A 24,076-nucleotide genomic window follows, 5' to 3' on the forward strand; every position below is an offset into this window, starting at 1 on the left:
AATTAAACATTTACAATTGCCATTTGTACAGAATGGTCTCATTTTTGTATAAAAAGCATAAATAGATATAGATTCACATAGAAAAAATGCAGAAGAATATACACCGTGGTTACATTTGGAGGTAGACTTATTGACCATTTTTACTTCCTTACAGCATTCTGCATTTTTAATTCATATAATATGAATTAAATATATGATATATTATCTATAATATGATATATTACCTTATTTAAATCAGAAAATCACAGATATCTAAATTTTGAAATAGTATGCATGAAATGGAGAAATATGTGGAAAAATTTAAAAGACTGTTGTGGGAAAGGTAAGCCCATCAGCCAGCTTACCTAAACATCCTTTCACTGACTTCCTCATCCAACGTGCTGGAATGGGTAGAAACAACTCCAAAGGATCCCAAAGGCTGATGGGTGATGGGAAACAGGGTCTGTTTGGAAGAGAATCCAGCCCTGGCAGGGGTCTCCTTGGGCACAGATGAGAAAGGGAGACAGGTGGCAGTGCAAGATACAGATAAGTTCACAACCTCCACAGCCTTCAGACTGTCCAGAGTGAAGGTCTCTGCAGAGGTCAGATGGGACCCCATGATGGAAGTGCCTGCCTTCAGCTCTTGGTTTTTCAAAACCTGGGAATGAACGGAATGGGTCACAGTGGGGCACACAGTGCCTGCTTTATGTTTAGCCTCCGGGAAGGCATTCACTCCTCTATTAAATGCTGTGTCATCCATAATGCAAGGTGAACCGCTTTGGCTTTGCTGGCCTGTTGAGTTCATGTTGATGGCATCAGCAGCTGATGTATAGCTCAATTCAGGCACCTGATGTTGAGAGAGACCCTCAACCTCTGAGATGCCACTGTTGGAAAGAGCTGGCTGACCCACATTCAAGTCTTTAGGTATGCCCTTTGGGGTTTCCACAAGTGCTCTAGGAAGAGATCTGGTCCTGGGGTTTTCAAGTGCTATGACACGTGGTATTTTTAAATTAAGACCTTTGGTTTCAACACCTGGAGTGTTCTCAGTCCTGCCATCAGGAAGGCAGTGTCCTTGAGCATCAAACTGCTTCCCTTTCCCTTTAGGAATGTCTATGTATCCAGGGCCCTGCTGGTTGTCAGCATCTAAAACTATCTCTACCAGGGGATGGTCTGCTCCAGCATCCTGTGTTCCAGAGTCACCAGAAAGTTGAGAGCAAGGTCCTGGGGAACCTTGGCTCTTGCTGTGCATATCTGAAGGTTCAGCAAAACTTCCACCTTGCTGCTTGGTGTCTGCATCTTCAGCAGCCTCCTCTGGGCTACTGATATGGGGAGCAGATACAGACTTGGTTAACTTAGTGAGTGCCACCTCCCGCTCATCCTCCTCAAAAGGTAAAGAGCTAATGGAGGTGAGAGAAGCCTGGATGCCGCTTGGCAAACTCGTGTTACTTTCTGTGTGCCCACCCTCTAGGGAGTTCCGGTGGAGGGCATGTCTTCGAACAAATGGGTGCAAGACTTCCCGATCACTGGGCAACTCCAGAGCCCTGCTTCGGGCCTCCGACCAGGCAACGGAGCTTGGCTCACTCTCAATGCCTGAATCCGATATGATGGATGCAGATCTCTTGATGACCCCGGATAGCACTGAGAGTTCCTCCTGCTCTTCTGTGTGAGAGTCCTTTAGGGAAGACCTAATATCTAAGGGCTCCTTCACAGTAGAATTTAGTGGATCACAGGGCTCAGAGGGGGTGAGTTTCAAGCTTAGCAGCACCATCTTCCCCTCTTGATCTATTCCCTTTCCTAGAGTACTTAATTCATGGAGAGTTGTTTTGTCTGAAGAGATGGCATTTTGGTGACTTCCACCTACTACCACTTTGCTTGGCCCAGTCCCGTCTAATCCATACTTATCTCTAGAGCTCCTATTCTCATGCTGAGCATTGAAGGCCACCAGGGGTTCAGCTCTGGAGGGGTTCTTATTGCTAGATTTTACATCAATGTAGGTCAGCACTGGGGCCTGTCCATCCTCTGGGCCTGGGCTCCTTCTAGAAGTATCCACATCTGCCATTGGATGTGTCCCAGCATCAGATGTTTGGCCAGTCCAACATTCATCTTCAGGCACACCTGTTTTGTTTTGAAATTCACCAATTGTTATATACACCTGAGATTCAGAGCACACATCCATATGCTTTTGTGTGGCCACATTCTCAGCCAGCTCTGGATATTTTATAACTTCTTCATCAGAATCCATTTGGGATGGTTTTATGGTAGACAAGACAAGGTCTTCCCTAAAAGATAAATTGCCATTTACCATACAGTTATCTGCTTTCTCTTTTAGATTCATTATTGTAGGACTTGTCACTGGAACATCAAAATTAGGATAAACACTCAAGTTATGCCCTATGGGAAAAAAAAGAAAGAAAATTATATTATAGCATAAGAATCTATGTTTACAAGTTATCCAAATATCTAACTGTATAATAAAAAATTTGGCTTTGAGGACTTGGTTCCAAGATGGCTGAATAGAACAGCTCCAATCTACAGCTCCCAGCATGAGTGATGCAGAAGATGGGTGATTTCTACATTTCCAACTGAAGTACTGAGTTCATCTCACTGGCACTTGTTGGACAGTGGGGGCAGCCAACGGAGTGTGAGCTGAAGCAGGGTGGGGCATCACCTCACCCGGGAAGCACAAGGGGTCAGGGAATTCCCTTTCCTAGCCAAGGGAAGCCAAGACAGATGGTACCTGGAAAATCAGGACACTTCCACCCTAATACTGTGCCTTTCTAATCATCTTAGCAAACAGCACACCAGAGATTATATCCTGCGCCTGGTTCGGAGGGTCCTACACCCATGGAGCCTCGCTCACTGCTTGCACAGCAGTTTGAGATCAAACTTCAAGGTAGCAGCGAGGCTGGAGGAGGGGCGTCTACCATTGCTGAGGCTTGAGTAGATAAACAAAGCAACCAGGAAACTCGAACTGGGTGGAGCCCAATGCAGCTCAAGGAGGCCTGGCTGCCTCTGTAGACTCACCTTCTGGGGGCAGGGCATAGCTGAACAAAAGGCAGCAGAAACTTCTGCAGACCTAAACATCCCTGTCTGACAGCTTTGAAGAGAGTAGTGGTTCTCCCAGCATGGAGTTTGAGATCTGAGAATGGACAGACTGCCTTCTCAAGTGGGTCCCTGACCCCTGAGTAGCATAAGTGGGAGGCACCTCCCAGTAGGGGCTGACTGACAACTCATACAGCCAGGTGCCCCTCTGAGACGAAGCTTCCAGAGGAAGGATCAGTCAGCAACATTTGCTGTTCTGCAATATATGCTGTTCTACAGCCTGCGCTGGTGATACCCAGGCAAACAGGGTCTGGAATGGACCTCCAGCAAACTCCAACAGACCTGCAGCTGAGGGTCCTGACTGTTAGAAGGAAACCTAACAAACAGAAAGTATATTCACACCAAAACCCCATCTATATGTCACAATCATCAAAGACCAAAGGTAGATAAAACCACAAAGATAGGGAGAAACCAGAGCAGAAAAGCTGAAAATTCTAAAAATCAGAGCACCTCTTCTCCTCCAAAGGAATGCAGCTCCTCGCCAGCAATGGAACAAAGTTGGACGGAGAATGACTTTGAAGAGTTGATGGAAGTACACTTCAGATGATCGGTAATAACAAACTTCTCCAAGCTAAAGGAGGATGTTCGAACCCATCGCAAAGAAGCTAAAAACCTTGAAAAAAGATTAGATGAATGGCTAACTAGAATAAACAGCAGAGAGAAGACCTTAAATGACGTGATGGAGCTGAAAACCATGGCATGAGAACTACATGATGCATGCACAAGCTTCAGTAGCCGATTCGATCAAGTGGAAGAAAGGGTATCAGTGACTGAAGATCAAATGAATGAAATGAAGTGAGAAGAGAAGTTTAGAGAAAAAAGAGTAAAAAGAAATGAACAAAGCCTCCAAGAAACATGGGACTATGTGAAAAGACCAAATCTACATCTGATTGGTGTACCTGAAAGCGACAGGGAGAATTGAACCAAGTTGGAAAACACTCTTCAGGATACTATCCAGGAGAACTTCCTCAACCTAGTAAGGCAGGCCAATATTCAAATTCAGGAAATACGGAGAACTCCACAAAGATACTCCTCGAGAAGAGCAACTCCAAGACACAAAATTGTCAGATTCACCAAAGTTGAAATGAAGGAAAAAATGTTAAGGGCAGCCAGGATGAAAGTCAGGTTACCCACAAAGGGAAGCCCATCAGACTAACAGTGGATCTCTCCGCAGAAACTCTATAAGCCAGAAGAGAGTGGGGGCCAATATTCAGCATTCTTAAAGAAAAGTATTTTCAACCCAGAATTTCATATCCAGCCAAACTAAGCTTCATAAGTGAAGAAATAAAATCCTTTACAGACAAGCAAATGCTGAGACATTCTGTCACCAGCAGGCCTGCCTTGCAAGAGCTCCTGAAGGAAGCACTAAACATGGAAAGGAACAACTGGTACTAGCCACTGCAAAAACATGCCAAATTGTAAAGACCATCCATGCTAGGAAGAAACTGCATCAATTAATGAGCAAGATAACCAGCTAACATCATAATGACAGGATTGAATTCACACATAACAATAGTAACTTTAACTGTAAATGGGCTAAATGCTCCAATTAAAAGACACAGACTGGCAAATTGGATAACGAGTCAAGACCCATCAGTGTGCTGCATTCAGGAGACCCATCTCATGTGCAGAGAAGACACATAGGCTCAAAATAAAGGGATGGAGGAAGATCTACCAAGCAAATGGAAAACAAAAAAAAGCAGGGGTTGCAATCCTAGTCTCTGATAAAACAGACTTTAAACCAACAAAGATCAAAAGAGACAAAGAAGGCCATTACATAACGGTAAAGGGATCAATTCAACAAGAAGAGCTAACTATCCTAAATATATATGCACCCAATATAGGAGCACCCAGATTCATACAGCAAGTCCTTAGAGACTTACAAAGACACTTAGACTCCCACACAATAATAATGGGAGATTTTAACACCCCACTGTCAACATTAGACAGATGAATGAGACACAAAGTTAACAAGGATATCCAGGAATTGAACTCAGTTCTGCACCAAGCAGAACTAATAGACATCTACAGAACTCTCCACCCAAAAGCAACAGAATATACATTCTTCTCAGCACCACATCACACTTATTCCAAAATTGACCACATAGTTGGAAGTAAAGCACTCCTAGTAAATATAAAAGACCAGAAATTACCACAAACCGTCTCTCAGACCATAGTGCAATCAAATTAGAACTCAGGATTAAGAAACTCACTGAAAACTACCCAACTACATGGAAACTGAACAACCTGCTCCTGAATGACTACTGGATACATAACGAAATGAAGGCAGAAATAAAGATGTTCTTTGAAACCAATGAGAACAAAGACACAACATATCAGAATCTCTGGGACACATTTAAAGCAGTATGTAGAGGGAAATTTATAGCACTAAATGCCCACAAGAGAAAGCTGGAAAGATCTAAAATTGACACTCTAACATCACAATTAAAAGAACTAGAGAAGGAAGAGCAAACATATTCAAAAGCTAGCAGAAGCCAAGAAATAACCAAGATCAGAGCAGAACTGAAGAAGATAGAGACACAAAAAACCCTTCAAAAAATCAATGAATCCAGGAATTGGTTTTTTGAAAAGATCAACAAAATTGATAGACCACTAGCAAGACTAATAAAGAAGAAAAGAGAGAAGAATCAAATAGATGCAATAAAAAATGATAAATGGGATATCGCCACCGATCCCACAGAAATACAAACTACCATCAGAGAATACTATAAACACCTCTATACAAATAAACTAGAAAATCTAGAAGAAATGAATAAATTCTTGGACACATACACCCTCCCAAGACTAAACCAGGAAGAACTTGCATCCCTGAATAGACCAGTAACAGGTTCTGAAATTGAGGCAATGATTAATAGCCTACCAACCAAAAAAAGTCCAGGACCAGACGGATTCACAGCTGAATTCCGCCAGAGGTACAAAGAGGAACTGGTACCATTCCTTCTGAAACTATTCCAATCAATAGAAAAAGAGGGAATCCTTCCTAACTCATTTTATGAGGCCAGCATCATCCTGATACCATAGCCTGGCAGAGACACAACAAAAAAAAGAGAATTTTAGACCAATATCCCTGATGAACATCGATGCAAACATCCTCAATAAAATACTGGCAAACCGAATCCAGCAGCACATCAAAAAGTTTATCCACCATGATCAAGTTGGCATCATCCCTGGGATGCAAGGCTGGTTCAACATACACAAATCAATAAATGTAATCCATCATATAAACAGAACCAATAAATGGGGAAAGGATTCCCTATTTAATAAATGGTGCTGGGAAAATTGGCTAGCCATGTGTAGAAAGCTGAAACTCGATCCTTTCCTTACACCTTATACAAAAATTAGTTCAAGATGGATTAAAGACTTAAATGTTATACCAAAAACCATAAAAACCCTGGAAGAAAACCTAGGCAATACCATTCAGGACATAGGCATGGGCAAGGACTTCATGACTAAAACACCAAAAGCAATGGAAACAAAAGCCAAAATAGACAAATGGGATCTAACTAAACTAAAGAGCTTCTGCAAGCAAAAGAAACTATCATCAGAGTGAACAGGCAACCTACAGAGTGGGAGAAAATTTTTACCATCTACCCATCTGACAAAGGGCTAATATCCAGAATCTACAAAGAACTTAAACAAATTTGCAAGAAAAAATCAAACAACTCCATCAAAAAGTGGGAAAGGATATGAACAGACACTTCTTAAAGAAGACATTTATGTAGCCAACAGACACACGAAAAAATGCTTATCATCCCTGGCCATCAGAGAAATGCAAATCAAAACCACAATGAGATACATCTCACACCAGTTAGAATGGCGATCATTAAAAAGTCAGGAAACAACAGGTGCTGGAGAGGATGTGGAGAAATAGGAACACTTTTACACTGTTGGTGGGACTGTAAACTAGTTCAACCCTTGTGGAAGACAGTGTGGCGATTCCTCAAGGATCTAGAACTAGAAATACCATTTGACCCAGCCATCCCATTACTGCGTATATACCCAAAGGATTATAAATCATGCTGCTATAAAGACACATGCACATGTATGTTTATTGCGGCACTATTCACAATAGCAAAGACTTGGAACCAACCCAAATGTCCATCAATGATAGACTGGATTAAGAAAATGTGGCACATATACACCATGGAATACTATGCAGCCATAAAAGAGGATGAGTTCATGTCCTTTGTAGGGACATAGATGAAGCTGGAAACTATCATTCTGAGCAAACTATCACAAGGACAGAAAACCAAACACCACATGTTCTCACTCATAGGTGTGAAATGAACAATGAGAACACTTGGACACAGGGTGGGGAACATCACACACCAGGACCTGTTCTAGGGTGGGGGGAGGGGGGAGGGATAGCATTAGGAAACACGTCTAACATAAACAAGTTAATGGGTACAGCACACCAACATGGCACATGTATACATATGTAACAAACCTGCACATTGTGCACATGTACCCTAGAACTTAAAGTATAATTAAAAAAAAAAGAATCTGACATTTTTTCATTCCTAATTCCTAAGAGATAGTCTCTAGATTCTTAGAATTTCTCAAATGATAATAGTCTCTTTGTTATTTATGGGGTCTTGACAATGTTTGCTAACCAGGGACTCATGGTGAATCCCTAAACACTTTATGCTAATAAGTTAGTTCAGGATAGAGGTTGGCCATGCTGGAAAGACCAATAATGTGACTAGACAGTTAAGACATTCAGTCAAGTAATACCAGCCTGATTTCTGGGAAAGAGTGACCTGGAGATTGATTTTGGTCACAACTAACCCCCGATAAAAACTCTGAATTCTGAGGCTTAGGTGAGTGTCTCTGGTGATGACACAGACCGGTGTGCCTGGAGGGTGGTAAGTCCTGAGGGCACAGAATGTTTATGTCTGAGGGCCCTCAGACCTCATCCTATGGATCTCCTTTTTAACTGGATGTTGTATCTTTTATAATAAAAATGCAATTATATGTACGATGCTTTCCTGAGTTCTGGGAGTCATTCTAACAAATTATTGAACCTGAGGGGTTATGGAAACCCACAATTTGCAGCCAGTTGTTCAGAATATGGGTGGCCTGGGAACCCCTGAGCTGATGTCTGGTTTTATTTATTTATTTATTTATTTATTTATTTATTTATTTACTTTTTCTTTTGAGATGGAGTCTCGCTCTGTGGCCCAGGCTGGAGTGCAGTGTCTCCATTTCAGCTCACTGCAATCTTCACTCCCAGGTTCAAGTGATTCTCCTGTCTCAGCCTCCCAAGTAGCTGGGATTACTAGCACATGTCACTATGCCTGGCTAATTTTATTTTTTTATTTCTTTATTTTAGTGGAGATGGGGTTTCACCATGTTGCCCAGGCTGGTCTCAAACTCCTGAGCTCAGGCAATCCACCCGCCTTGGCCTCCCAAAGTGCTGGGATTACAGGCATGAGCCACCGTGCCCAGCCTGGTGTCTGGTATTTAAAGGTAAAGTTCATCGAGGATTCTGCCCTTAGATGGTGAAGTTTGACCTCTGGGTAGTTAGTGTCAGAATGGTACTGCACAAACAAAAAGCTGTCAAACCTGTCATCCTTTTACTTTTAACTTATCAAAGTATGTGTAATAATCCCCACTTGTAAATATTAAAGCATTTCTCCATCTTATGCACAATATTTACAGAGTAAAAGACAGCTTTAGAGCCAGAAAAGCCTGATTTTCAATTCTGACATTGCCATTTACCCAGCGACAAGACCTTGGACAATTATGGAACTCAAATAAGCTCTTATCCTATTAGAGGTCACTGTCCTCAACTCTACAATGGGAAGATTCAAAGTAAACTTCATGCTCTATAGTCATAAGCCAAAGTAGAGTTATGATACAAGATGATGTTACACCTGGGGAAGACAGATTTCTACTTTCTCAGAAAAATACTGCCAAGCTTCAATTTTATTAAGAGAAACTCTCCTTTGAGGCATTCAGACCACAGGAAAGCTCCCGGAATCATTGTGATCTTCATAATCAGATGGTGGGGAGCCAAAGATGATCTTTTCCTATTTTCATTTAGGTAAGTCATTCTCTCTCTCAAGCTTTTGTCTCTTCTTTCCTTTCTTCTCTCCCCCTTACTCTCTCTCTGCCTCCCTCCCTTCTAAGAATTCGTAACTGGACAAAAACAATAACCTCTCATGTCTGTCTGTATCATGGCTCTCATGAAATAGTCGTGTGACATGTTATTCAATTTACATATACAGCAAACAAAAAAAGGACTGGATTTTTATTTTCTTTAAAAAGTTTAAATCCTCCACATGGTCTTAGTAGAAGTTAAATCAATGCAATCACTATTGAATGTGATCATGAAGTAAACCACTGAGACACTACTTACAGACTGCAGGCAGCATTAAGACATGATGCCTTGGAATGAAGTTTATGATTGCAGCAAGGAAATAATGGATCTCTTCCTTACCAGGGCACATTCTTTGCATCTTGAGCAACTGTGAACAAATTCCCCTCTCTCTATGATATCCTTCCCACAACCTACCACAAGTTAGACATTCTCTAACAAATTCTGAGCCTCCTTTCTAGAAACATGCAGTGTGATATATCCTATTGCCATACTATGATCTGTTTGTGCATCTGTTGTCAAGTCTAGAGAGAAGAGTTGATGTTTTGTGAATTTCTATAGCCCCAAGGCTAGCATCATGGCTAGTACATAGGTGATGAATTGAGAATAGAACAGAAATCCAACAAAACAAATAATAATATGCTCATTATTGTTTGCACTGGCTTGAAAAAATGTTGCTTCAATATCAGGTAGTCCCACAAACAGTACTTTGACATACTCTACGTGAAAAGTCCCTCTCCTAGGCAGTGGCTTAGGAGGAGGGAAAGTGAGTACTAGTTGTAACAGTGAACCAAGCTCTGCCTTTAAGGAATTTGCAAAATGTTGGGAAATATACACAGATACAGCTATCTCTTCTGCCAAAATAATGTGCACTATGGCAAAACAATGAAGATAGTAAAAAGACTAGTGGTTGCCAGGCACTGGGGAGAAGGCAAGATAAATAGGCTAAGCACTGAGGATTTTTTGAGCAATGGAACTACTGTGTATTGTGCTATAAGAATGGATGCACATCACTCATTATACGTCTGTCCAAACCCATAGAATGTGTAACATGAAGAAGGAACCCTCGTGCAAACTAGGAACTTTGGGTGATAATGACGTGTCAATAGAGTTTCATCTGCTGTAACAAAGGCACCTCTCAGGTGGGAGATGTTGATAATGAAGAAGGCTGTGCATGTGAGGGCGCAGGAGGTACGTAGGAAATCTCTGTATCTTCCTCTTTATTTTCCTTTACTGGGAACCTGAAATGCTCTTTTAAAAAGTCTTTAAAAAATAAAAAAAGAATGGGACTGCTGGGGAATATGAAATGAACTTCTTCAGAAAAGGAGGGAGTGAGCCACACTAAGCACAGGGAACAGCATGGGCAAAGGCCCAGAAGGCTGGGCACACTCTGCTCCAGGTTTGGTTCATTCCCATGTGGATGGAACAAGAGTGAGGTGTTGGGGGTATGGAGTCAGACAGAGAGAGAACCCATGCCATAGATGAACTTGAATGCCTTGTATAAATGAGTCATCTGGTCTTTATACCACAGGTCATAGATTCTTGGAATTAAAAAAAAAAAAACAAAACATTCACCAAATTCATCACGGACAGCCAAGACAGGAAACAGAAAGTGCATGAAGTCAGTCAGTTGCCAAAATAGCAAATAATTAGTTTCACTATTGTAATTATAGAAAAATGAAAGTAGCAAAGGATCTAATTGAAAGAGAATGGATTTAGAGTCAAATACTAATGAATAGTGTTAGTTAACATGCATTCAGAATGCCCTTATGCCAGTTGCTCTTTTAAGTGTTTTATGGACTGATCAATCCACTAGTCACAGCAATCCTGTGGAGGAGAAACTCTAACCCCTTTTGCCTAATTTCACACAGTTAATAATCGTTAGGGGGAAAGACTCAAAACCAGACAATCTGACAATCTGGCCAACTCTTCAGGTTTTAGGCGAACCTCCCAATTGTCTTAGAATAGAGAGGCATGGTGTGGGTGTTGGGGGAGCAGACACAAAGACAGATTTTGCAGAGTGTCTGGCACATGGCATATGTTTAGGCCATGTGATATGGTTTGGCTGTGTCCCCACCCAAATCTTACGTTGAATTGTAGCTCCCGTAATTCCCCGATGTTGTGGGAGGGACCTGGTGGGACATAATTGAATCATGGGGGCAGCTTCCCTCATCTGTTCTCGTGCTAGTGAATACATCTCACAAGATCTGATGGTTTCATGAGGGGAAAGCCCTTTCACTTGGCTCTCATTCTCTCTTTGCCTGCTGCCACGTAAGACGTGCTTTTCACCTTCCACCATGTGATGCCTCCCTAGCCACATGGAACTGTGAGTCCATTAAACCTCTGTTTCTTTGTAAGTTACCTAGTCTCAGGTATGTCTTTATCAGCAGTGTGAGAACATACTAATACACCATGGTACCGTCACAGACCATGAAGAAATGCTATTATGGCTTTCCTTAGTTGTTTTTTCTTTTTAGAGATAGGGTCTCACCTGTCACCCAGGCTGGAGTGCAGTGACAGGAGGCACAGTCATAGCTCACTGTAGCCTCTAACTCCTGGGCTTAAGCAAACCTCCCACCTCAGTCTCTCGAGAAGTTTGGACTACAGGTGTGAGCCGCCGTGCCCAGCAAATGCTATTATTTTCACATAGAAATGGAAATCTTTTATTTCCCTTTTTCCCTTACACTGGACGAATGGAATATAATTGTATCTGATAACGTCACGGCAGGGTATAAATATTAAGGTCACTGGGTTCTTGAGGGAAGAGAAAATAGTTCTTTATCACTCATGCTTTTGATCTGGGGTTAAAGAATCATCAGAATACTTTGTGAGAGACCAAGGAGTTCAAGAGAAGCTTTCAGTTTGGAGTGGGGGTACAGTTATTTCTGTAAAAGTAGTATGGGGGATACAGAAGGCTCAGGTCAGAGGTCCGTGGAGAGAAGACTGGAGGAGAGAGATCCGCCTCTGAGAGTGACTGCTTTTGTTCTTCCAGGAAGATGAGTGCACCTGCACTGTGCAGGAGTCCCGGCCTCAAGCTCAACACAGAAGCTGCAAGGAGAGGCTGATCCTAAAATATGACATTGTGCAAGGAAAATACCTTGAGGCCCCCAAAATCACTAAGCTAAAGAGAAAAGCCAAACTAGGAACTGCTTAAGGCAAACCTGCCTCCCATTCTATTCAAAGCTATCCCTTTGCTCACTGAGATAAATGCATATCTGATTACCTCCTTTGGAAAGGCTAATCAGAAACTCTGAAGAATGCAACCATCTGTCTCTTATCTACCTATGACCTGAAAGCCCCCTCCCAGCTTCGAATTGTCCCGCCTTTCAAGACCGAACCAGTGTTCATCTTACATATCTTGATTGATGTCCCATGTCTCCCTAAAATGCATAAAACCAGTGCTCTGACCACCTTGGTTACATGTCATCAGGACCTCCTGAGGCTGTGTTATGGGCCTGTGTCCTCAACCTTGTCAAAATAAACTTTCTAAATTAACTGAGACCTATCTCAGGTTTTTGGGATTCACAACATAAATATGGATCACCAATGGGTTAGAGCAACCTGCAGGTTTGGACAATCCTAGAAAGACTTCCCCCAACCATGTCTTGTTGCTGTTTGACTCCAGGGCGCTGACGTGAGAGGTAGTGAGAAAGGAGTGGGCAGAGAAGCCCCAGAAAGACTGTGGTTGATTTTCCAGCTGATGTTGCAGGATGGAGGCACAGGGAGGGAATGAATTTATTTATTTACTTAATTGATGATTTTTTTTTTTTTGAGGCGGAGTTTCACTCTTATTGCCCAGGCTGGAGTGCAATGGCGCGATCTTGGCTCACCACAACCTCCGCCTCCCAGGTTCAAGCAATTCTCCTGCCTCAGCCTCCCGAGTAGCTGGGATTACAGGCATGTGCCACCACACCCAGCTAATTTTGTATTTTTAGTAGAGATAGAGTTTCTTCATGTTAGTCAACCTGGTCTCGAACTCCCGACCTCAGGTGATCCACCCGCCTTGGCCTCCCAAAGTGCTGGGATTACAGGTGTGAGTCACCGTGACCAGCCAAGGGAATGCATTTATTTAAAAATAGAGGTATGTGATATAACTGCACCTGTGAGTTGAGGGACTGAGATTCATATTCACAAGAATGTATGTTAATATGTGCAGAAAAAAGACTGGAAGACAATCTGCAACAAAACCTAATAATGATAATACTAGAGGTTCTGATAGTGGGCGATTAATTTAAATTTCTTCTCCAACAGTTCAGATTCTCTGTAGTTAAATCATATAACTCTGATGAAGATGCACTTACATATTAGTATACATGCATACCTACATATGCATACATACACATACATATATATGCACACACACACACACCCCACAGAAGAAAACGTCTCAGTGTCATGTTTTAAACTTGTTTTGACCAGTTGGTTTGGAGGCTCTCTGGCCTGTACACTTTATAACTGCCATACACTGTGCTGACACTAGATGTCAGGGTATAACTGAGAACCAAATAACCGTATGTTTGCAAGGTTGCACTGCCCTTGGAAGTCTCTTGCATTTTTAAAATATCCTACAAGTCTCAGGTAGCAGAATCTTTGAAATTTAGCCATTTTAAAGCATCCTTTAAATGATGGGCACTTAAACACGATGATTTAAAACTCCTTGCACAGACAGCGAGGCAGAGCACGGACTTTGGAATTGGAGTGAGTTGGCTTTGAACATTGGCTTTAATAAGCCTTGTGATCTTTTTTTTTTTTTTTTTTTTAGACGGAGTCTCGCTCTGTGGCCCAGACTGGAGTGCAGTGGCGCGATCTCGGCTCACTGCAAGCTCCGCCTCCCGGGTTCACGCCATTCTCCTGCCTCAGCCTCCGGAGTAGCTGGGACTACAGGCACCCGCCACCACGCCCGGCTAATTTCTTTTTGTATTTTTAGTAGAGACGGGGTTTCACCGTGTTAGCCAGGATGGTCTCGATCTCCTGACCTCGTGATCCGCCCGCCTCGGCCTCCCAAAGTGCTGGGATTACAGGCTTGAGCCACCGCGCCCGGCCAAGCCTTGTGATCTTTAATAAATTATTATACTTAGTGCCTCAGATTCTCTCTGTGGCATTGAGCTTGTGAGTTTGTTTATAGGATTAAAGAAGTAAAGCATCTACAACCTCCAGCATAGAGCCTGATGTTTTTCTGATTCTTGAAGGGAGCACAGGACGATTTAGCTTGTTGGGTTTCCAGGAGCAGGGCCATGTGGGTCAGGACAAGAAACGAACCTTGACCTCTTGCCCAGGGCACTTCCCTCTTGACCTCTAAGTCCATTAACAAACTCTATGTGACAGCAGCAAAACAGATTGCACTCCGGCTACATATACAGAAACAATACACACAAACAGGTGATCTTTTCTCCCTGAAATGAATCATTCATCTATTAAACCATATACAGTAAGTCCTCATTTAACATCATCAGTAGGTTGCTGGAAACACTGACCTCTAACACAATTAAAGGGATGTGTAACAGAAGCAGTTTTACCGTAGGCTAATTGATATAAACAAGAGTTAAGTTCCTATGGCATATTTCTGATCCCAAAACCATCATTAAACTTAAAGACCTAAAACACTTCTAATATTAAACCCTGAAGTAAATCTGAGCTATACATACATTTAAGAACAATTAATAAAAACAAATAATGATTTGCCCAGTATTTGGTGACTCGATGAGTGACAGGAGTTGCAGTGGTGGTGGGTTCGATCAAAGAATAAATGTCTGCAAAGTGAAATTGTAAGGAGCACCTCCTGCCAACCTATAGTTCACGATCAGTCAGAAATATGGTAGCTCGCTGAGTGCTTCCATACTTTACCCTTTCCTGGTGGCTCAGGAAAACAAATCAGCTTGGACAAGATAGCATCCCATTGCAGGACTCAGCCCTGGACAAGACACCATCCCATCTCAGGGTGCACTCACACATACCCACACTCACTCTGACCAGGATGATGTGTACACACCAGTTCACCTAATGGGCACAGCTGTAGACTATGCGGGGAAATCAAAATACCTGGCGAAAAAACACCCAGGCAGACAAGGTGATAATGTGCAGACAGTGGAACAAATGGCCAATGCCTTTGTTTTTTATTTTTATTTTTTTATTTTTGGGGGACGGAGTCTTGCTCTGTCATCCAGGCTGGAATGTAGTGGTGTGATCTCGGCTCACTGCAACCTCTGCCTCTTGGGTTCAAGCAATTCTCCTGCCTCAGCCTCCCAAGTAGCTGGGATTACAGGCGTCTGCCACCACACCTAGCTAATTTTTGTATTTTTAGTAGAGATGGGGTTTTGCCATTTTGGCCAGGCTGTTTGAACTCCTGACCTCAGCTGATCTGCCCACCTCAGCCTCCCAAAGTGCTGGGATTACAGGCATGAGCCACTGAGCCCAGTCTTTGGCCCAATGTCTTTAAAGTTCACCTGGAAATCGTATTTATTTGAATGGCACATTTGAGATAAGAAAGAATCTTCATCTGACTTTCATGTCACTCTGGTGTGGGGACAGGCAGGCTGTGGCTCCTATTTTGCAGGTGAAAACGCACTACATATAATTCCACTCCAGAAGGAGTCAGGGAAGAAGCGTTTCATTGTTATTTTGTTAGATGGGTTTGTCCATTTCACAGAAACAAAGTCATTTCAAACCATTAGCTTGTTTCCTCTCTACGGACTGACACAATCGTTCATTAATTTGGTGTCACTTTCGCTGGGACATAAACAAACTGGGCCACTGTCGGAATCTCACTGGAAAGCCTTATTCCTGAGTCTTTCCAAAACAAAACAGACAAACCTGTCGCAGGGCAGTCCACGTATCTGTCCTCAAAGATCACCGGCAGGGTGTTCCAATCGCCGTCGATGTCCAGGCACTCTGCAGGCAGCGGAGGCATGCTGGTGAGGTACTCTGAGTTCCGGATGTCCAGGGATAGCTGGCTGTGCGTCTGTATCCTGGGGAGCACATGCAGGGTAAACACCCAGGGAAGAGTGAAAGGTTTCCAAACTGTTACCCCCTCTTCCTCAGCCCAGGAAAATACTCGGTTCTCAGCCGACTCTGGCAATTGTCCGCCCGTCATCCTTCTCTTCCACCCACCTACTCAGCCCCCAGAGCCACAGTCTGCTTTGTTTTGGAACTGACTGAGGTGTTGAAATTAGAGGCCATGGATTATAGGATTAGCAGAAACACAAGGGTATTTATCATAGACCATTTTAGTGAAATATAATAAATACCACATTAGTGGAAAGCAAACTGAGTTTTTAAATGACTAGAAATTTAGAAATTTTAAATTAGCATTTCGAAAAAAATATAAATCTATGTATCTTTTACTCTTTTCTTCTTAGACGTCTTAGGATCTGGTCATATTTTGGCATATTTGAATTAAAACCTATCTAAGATACCATTTTTATTGATTATTACATGGACAGTGGCATCCTGGATGAAGGTATACATTTCCCTAGATCAAGAGCCATATATTTTGGTTTCCCCTGTAAGATGAAAAAAAATATGTTCCATATTCTTTCTTTCTGACATATATATCCTTCCACCAACAGGAATTCAATTCCAGAGTTTGGAATAATCACCATTCCTAATTCAAAGGCTGGGGTGGCACAAAGTGTGTATTCCCTTCTCATCGAGTTTCTACAGAAGGGGGAGAGTGTATTTTACTCCACAAAGGAAAAAGGCATGAACATTTCATCATTATTTTCCATGCCAACTCAATCACTCTTCCCCCAGGGGAAGAAGGAGGCTTACAGAGTCTATGAGTTTTGGGAAGACTTGAGCTTGCAGAGCTAGTTTCTGTGTGTCTGTCTATCACTCCTGTGGAGCAGCTCGGCCTCTGGAAGCTCCCTTCTTACTCCCCAGCCTTGTAGACCAGCTGCCTGTAGAAGAGCTTCATAGCTGTGAAACTGCACAGACTCAAAGCAACTTCTCAAACTCAGCATTCTCAGGAACAGGTGCAATGAAGATAAATGTATAGACATATATAATATTTATGTATGTATAGTTCATACAATATACATATTGAATTTACATATTAAGTATGATTTCATATACATATTTACTATACATATTAAATATGTATATTTTGTTTCCTTCTCATTTTTAATTAGATGTTAACCCACCACAATAGAGAGGAAGGGTTATTTTCTCTTCCTCAAAGCCCTGAAGGCTGCTACAACTTCATAACTCTGTGAATTCTCAGAATATTTAACTCTTTAAATGTTCTTCTCTGAATATGTAACTCTTTACATATTCTTCTCAGCATATTTAACTCTTTAAATATTCTTATCTGAGTGTTTAAATGGAATTTTATCGCAGTCAATTCTGCACTTTTTACCACCCTCTGAATCTGGAATTTCTGGCCCAGTTTTGGTTTTATTAGAAAATATGTTGAATACCAGTGGACTTAGGATGGTGTGCATGGGCTAGGAAGTATACCTAGAAGATTGTAGCTTGAGTTTAGGACGAACAAGCTAACAGTCATGAAAAAAACAAGTGATTAAGCAAATAATTAAAATATAGCAGGACAGGTGTGGGAGAGTCAGGTCTAAGCTATGTTATGCAGGCTGGGATCTAGGGAAACGCAGCTTCTTGAGCACAGGGCTTTCGAGAATGTGACCAAGTACCTAAAACAAGGCCTAGCAAGTGTTAATAAGCTGACTGAAAATGCTAAAGGGTACACAGGAATCAGTGCCTATCTCTGATTGCAAGAATCTGAGGAGTCTGGTTCTAGGCCGAAATCCTGGGCATGACCTCTCAAGCCCAACCATAGGCAACTGCAAGGTTTTGCTAAGCAGGCCTCACAGGAGAAGCTTCCCTGCCATCCTTAAACTTGATGCACAGCCAGTGCAATGTGGCCGTCTGGAGGAAGTTGCAGAATAGTTGTGTCATGCTAGATGTAACTATGACACTGTTACTATCTTTTTTTTTTTTTTTTTTTTTTTTTTTTTTTTTTATGAGACAGAGTTTTGCTCTTGTTGCCCAGGCTGGAGTGCAATGGCACAATCCTGGCTCACTGCAACCTCCACCTCCCGGGTTCAAGAGATTCTCCTGCCTTAGGTTCCCAAGTAGCTGAGATTACAGGCAGGAACTACCATGCCTGGTTAATTTTGCATTTTTAGTTTCTCCATGTTGGTCAGGCTGGTCTCGAACCCCGACCTCAGGTGATCCACCTGCCTCGGCCTCCCAAAGTACTGGGATTACAAGCATGAGCCACCGCACCCGGCCCACTATCTTTATTTGAAGATTAAATAAGTTTTAAGAAATGCGAATGGGTGCCAAGTTGACAAGGGGTGGATTCATGTTGGTTGATTTTGGATGTCACCTTGATTGGATTATATAATCCCCATATAGCTGGTAAAGCACTACACATTGTCAAACATTGCATGGATTATTCTCAGTGATTCTGCTGAAAGGGAAACCTAGGTGGTTTAGCGTGGATTAGAATGACTGGGCTGCCCCAGGATCCCTGTGAGGGTGTCTCCAGAGGAGACTGGCGTGCAAATTGTGGGACCGAGTGGGGAAGATCTACCCTGAATGTGGATGGCACCATCCAATTAGCTGGGTCCTGGATGGAACAAAAAGCAGAGGAAAGGCAAATTCGTCTCTCACTCTCCCTTGGGTCTGGAATGCTCTTCCCCTGCCCTTAGATGTCAGAACTCCAGGTTCTCCAGCTCTTGGACTCTGGGACTCTCAACAGCACTCTCTGCACCCCAGGCGCTCCCAGGCCTTTGTCCACCACCAGCTTCCTTGGTTCTGAGGAATTTCAACCTGGCTTGAGCCACGCTCGCAGTTGCCCTGGTCCTCCAGCTGCCTTGGTCCTCCAGCTGCCTTGGTCCTCCAGCTTGTAGAAGGCCCATCGCGGGACTTCCTGGTCTCCGCAATAAAGTGAGCCAATTGTCCTAATATATTTCTTGTCATCTCTCTCTCTCCATGTATATCCTATGGGTTCCGTCTCTCTGGAGAACACTGATGAAAACAGATCCTGGTAACAGAAATTACCAGGTGCTAATGGACTGAAGCAAGTTGGGGGAGAAGTGTTCCAGGCAGGGATGCTCTCTCCTCCACGGCAAAGATCACAGTTAGGAAACACCACAATCCACCCCACTCAGCCCAACCAAAGGCAGTTGTGATGTCGACTCCCTCCTCTGTGTTTTTACAATGCCTATCACTTCTCTCATGCTGCACAACTGACTGATTCATAATGCTTATTGTTTAGCACCTGCCTTCCAACACATGCTGTTTTGCTCACTGATGTATATCCCAAGTGCCTTAGACAATGCCTCCCATGCAGCAAACAGCATTTTGACTATACTTGTTAAATCAATAAAATTAATCAACACGGCGTATGCAGGGAATGAGAGAGCTCTGCAAGAGTGGTTCTGACGGTTGGGGCTGCAGTGGGAAGGTCCTGAGCACATTTTTATTTGAACAATAATTAAAGGGAAAAACTACTTTCTCTCTGAGTTAAGCAAACTAAGGGAGAATGTGGAGTTGGAGTTGGAGTTGAGTTTATTATTAGCAAAACTGGGAGTGAATCTTAATTTCTGACTCTCCAAGGCTCTGAATGACCCCCACCCCTGCCATCACTGTAACTCCTCCACCTTCCTCTTCACACACTGCCCTCCAGCCCCACTGACGTTCTCCTAGATCTTTGGTGCAGCATTCAGGCTGTGTCTGGCCTCAGGGCCTTTGCACTGGCTGTTACCTCCGCCTGTAATGCACTGTCCTCCTGGGCTCCTTCCCACCCTCAGACCTTAGTGTAAATGTCACCTTCTCTGAACTGTTCTCCTTTAACACCCTACTTTAGAGAGCCACTGGTCCTATTCGGTCAAATCAGGAACTTTCTATTACCAGGTTCTTTAGCCCCATCTTAAATTTTCTTGCTTATTTGCAAATTTATTTATTGTCTTCTCTGTCCAGTGAGGGCAGAGACCTTGTCTACCTTGGTTGCTTTTTAATTCACTGTATGGAAAGTCCCCAGATCAGTTCCTGGATATAAAGGATGATGAATAATTATGCAGAGGGAGGGAGGAAGGGAAGGGGAAAGGGAGTTGAGTAAATAAATACATTAGCAACTAAGAGTAGCATTAATTAAATAAGAAACCCTCATTCCTTATCATCAAGAGGATCCAAACAGGAATCTGAACTCTGCCTTTGCCTTTTCAAACTTTCATCTCCAATTCCACTCCCTACCTACTCCTCCCCCACCCCACCCACGGCAGAAGCCACATAAGTGGAGAGAGACTAGCCTGGAATGCACCCTGCATAGGTCAGCCTTGCATACCTGTGTCTGAGCGAGCATGCTCCATTCATGGCCCCTGTTCAGCACATGGTCACCTCCTTATCTACCTAAATGACACTCTGAGGGAGCAGGGTTTGCTTGGAAGCCAGTCGTTTGCACAGTAGGCAGAGACGCTCCCATTCTGAGCATTCAGGTAGAATCCTTGATTTTAGTTGGGCTATTCTGTATGGCATGTAGGGAAAGAGTCTCCTGAAACATACAGGACCTGGTTCATCTTTTTTTTTTTGTTTCAGCATCAGGTTTACCTGAGTCCGGGCTTATGCTGTCAGACAGGAATCCTGACTCCAGGAATACAGAGCGAACGCATAAGGACACTTCTGTTTTAGAAATTCGCAAATCTGCATTTCACTTTATTCCTCCTCATTTGTTCTTTAGGATGATGGCTCAACAGTGCACAGAGAAGCCAAAGCAAGGAGGTTACGAGTGTGGTCACTGGGCTCCAATACATCTTGTTTGTGTCACTTGCTGGCTGTGTGGTCTAAGGTAAGTTACTTAACTTCTCTGAGCCCAGGTTTCCCCAGTTTCTTCTTCTTTAAAGTGGGGAGAATAATAGTACCTACCTCATAGAGTTCATGTGAATATTAAACGAGCCAAAGTATATAAAGCACTCATTTCTGATCAGAGTAGTTTCAATAGACGAAGCACCATGAATAAATGTCTATTTATTCGCACCAGGTAAAATGCCTATTGTGGTCAACCCTATGGACATAGCATCTCTTAGAATGAATTCCTTTTCAAAAGTTAAAACTTACAATTATGTAAAAGAAAGAGTGATATCTCATTACGATTGTTATGAAAATGAATACATCAATATAGGTTCCATCACCACTTCCACACTCATTCCTCAGCAAACTTTCACCCAACACCTCCTTGCTGTGTGAAAGCACGAGCTAGACATTGGTAAAACAGAGAAGAGGAACAATAAAACACACCCTTGCTGCTGGTCAATTCTAGATGATTTGTTAACACTTTTTATTACGACCCATGGCCAAAGATGGTCTTCATTTCCATGGCAACCCCATGCTATCACATACTCCCAGAAGCACACACACTGAAGAACAGTTTCAGCAAACACTCCTTCCTCATACCATCTATTCCGCCTTGCCTTGCCCTGTCCTTTCCTACTCCCTCCTATCCTATCCTGTTTCATTTAAGAAGCACTGTTCCAAACACACTAAGTTGATTTCACTGTCCACTGAATGATTGTGACCCATCGTTTGAGAAACACAATTTAATCTGAGCTTGAACAAGATGGGTCTTGACAGCTGAGTTTCACCTGTGCCATCTACAATGCCCCACGTCCATCCTAATTTGGGAGTCCGCTGCTGCCTTGTGTAAGCGGCATGACCTCCCTGGGGCAACTACCTCTCTCCAGCTCTGACCTGCAGGTGTGCAGAACCACATTCACGCACAGGTGCCAGCCCTGCATAGCCCCTCTTCACTATCCCACGGTAAGCCTCACGTCTCTTCACAGCACTTCGTACATTTTCTCTAGCAATTTTCTCAGTCTGAAATAAAATTCTCCCTCTTATTCTTGATGACCTGGCAAAAAGTTTACTTTCTCCTGAGTCGTATCCCACTTATCTTAGTCTATGATTTATGTTTTCTGTTAATGTCTACTATTCACTGAATGCTTACAACATTCTCTAATCTCTAACGTCACTCAGAGGATAGACATTACAATCTCCTAGAGATTTGGAAAGCTCATCTCTCACCTGATTCAGATCTTCACTCAACCATCACCTTCTCCAGCAGACCTTCTGTGACAATTCATGAACTAGGACTCTCTGTTCCTCTCACAGCGATGCATGTTTCCCCATAGCACTTACTACCACTTAGCATATCATATCTATGTACTTGTAGGCCTTCCATCACCAAAACATAAGCTCAATGAGATATTGGATTTCTCTGTTTTATTCACTGTTGAATATCCAGCACTCAAAATAGTGAAGAGCCAACTAACACAGTCAACACTAAATACATTAGTAATTGAATGAAGGACTCTTCCCTTTACATCTAAAAAAATTAGATATAAGAGATTCAGTAACTAGTTTGATGTCACAAGCATTATAAGTTATAGAATCAAGATTTCAAATCATATATATAAGATTTGAAATGCCAAGGCCCATACTCATTTGCTGGTAAAGGAAAAACAAAAGCATTAACCATAATGTTCATAGTACACGATCCAAAGTCTTTTCCTGGCCGACAAGGCCGCACATGGACTGGTCCCTACTGCCCTCTGGTCCTCCCTCCCTCCCCTCTCCTACTTTCTCACTGTATTCTGGCTACACTTGCCTTCTTGCTGATCTTTAAACACGTGTTCCCATATCAGAACCTTTACGACAACTATTCTGTCTGCCTAAACAATATTCTCGTATGTCATGGCATGGCTTGCTGTAACCCCAGACACTGTTCAAATGTCACATCTTCAAAAAGACCTTTTCTTATCGCGTTGGCTAAAACAGACTTTCTCTTCTACTCAGTGTTGCACTGGGGCCCATTGACACTGGTTTGCAAGAGCTGACTGTGCACATCTCTTCCCAATTCCATATTCAGTGATAGCACATTGGTAGCTTGAAAGTGACCCTTGTGAAAACATTTGCACAGGAGAAATCAGCAAACACTACAAAAGGCAGTTCGTCCTTTGTCTATTTTTGCTCTTCTGAAAGCTGGTGGTTAAACATTTATGAGATTGCTAGGCATACCCCATTTCTCTTCATTTTCTATGTTCTTATCTTGCTTTTTTTCTTCCACTTGTCAGAACTTGAAATTACATAATTTATGTCTTGCCTGTTTCCTGATGACTGACCCATGTATACAGCACCTTTACTATATTATTGCTGTATTTCCACTTCTACATGGACAATACACATTTGCCTACTTCATCAGTCACCGTCTAACCCTCTCTGAGGAGAGTATGTGGCTAGCTCCATGTGTTCCATATGCATGGACATGCCTATTACGTCCTCACAATTGCTATCTTACCTACTGTGTGGATAAGGAAGCTGAGACTGGATGGGGGTGAGAAAAAAACAAGAAGGACAGAAACATAACTCTCTCAAGGACCAATTGCTAATAAATGCAGGAACTGGGTCTTGAACCCATGTAATCTGAGTGCTGGGTCATCTGCAGTTTGTACCGGTGGTCAGTGTTCTAAAGCTCTTCTGGGAGAGCAGTTGTCTCTGAGTCCGTCCCCTGAGTCTGTGCTCACAGTCCTTGAGAATGCAACCATGGCTCCACAATCTAAGGCTTCCCTATTGTTGCAGTAACTCTGGAAAGAAGATTTCCTGCAGGGATCTTGATATGCAATAGTTTTCTCAGTGACCCTCACAGTTCTGTTTATATTTGTCAGATTAGCTCTTCTCTGATTTTAATTCTAGAAAATATATTCTCCCAGTTCTAGCTGGCCACTGGGATACAAGAATTAATGAGTGAGTGAACGACTGCAGAAATTCCTAGACTTGTCATTTCAACACGCAGCTGTGCTTTCCTTGGTGCCACCCCCTTACTTGCAGAATCCATGAGACAAGCCGTGAATGTCACTGTACTTT

The 24,076-nt window shown here is 42.7% G+C and overlaps 1 protein-coding gene across 2 annotated transcripts in view; it reads right to left on the reverse strand.

The window, feature by feature from the left end:
- The window catches only part of FAM135B (family with sequence similarity 135 member B), a 353,349-nt gene that overhangs the window by 18,641 nt on the left and 310,632 nt on the right, over positions 1 to 24,076 (reverse strand). For both annotated transcript variants that reach the window (XM_074000059.1, XM_015455220.4), the window contains 2 exons: positions 16,013 to 16,167; positions 345 to 2,370 (listed from right to left, as the gene is read on the reverse strand). In XM_074000059.1, the coding sequence (XP_073856160.1) occupies positions 345 to 2,370; positions 16,013 to 16,167 (2,181 nt within the window). The remainder of the gene's footprint in view (positions 1 to 344; positions 2,371 to 16,012; positions 16,168 to 24,076) is intronic.

The sequence above is a fragment of the Macaca fascicularis genome, chromosome 8 (genome assembly GCF_037993035.2).
Source record: "Macaca fascicularis isolate 582-1 chromosome 8, T2T-MFA8v1.1".
NCBI lineage: Eukaryota > Metazoa > Chordata > Mammalia > Primates > Cercopithecidae > Macaca > Macaca fascicularis.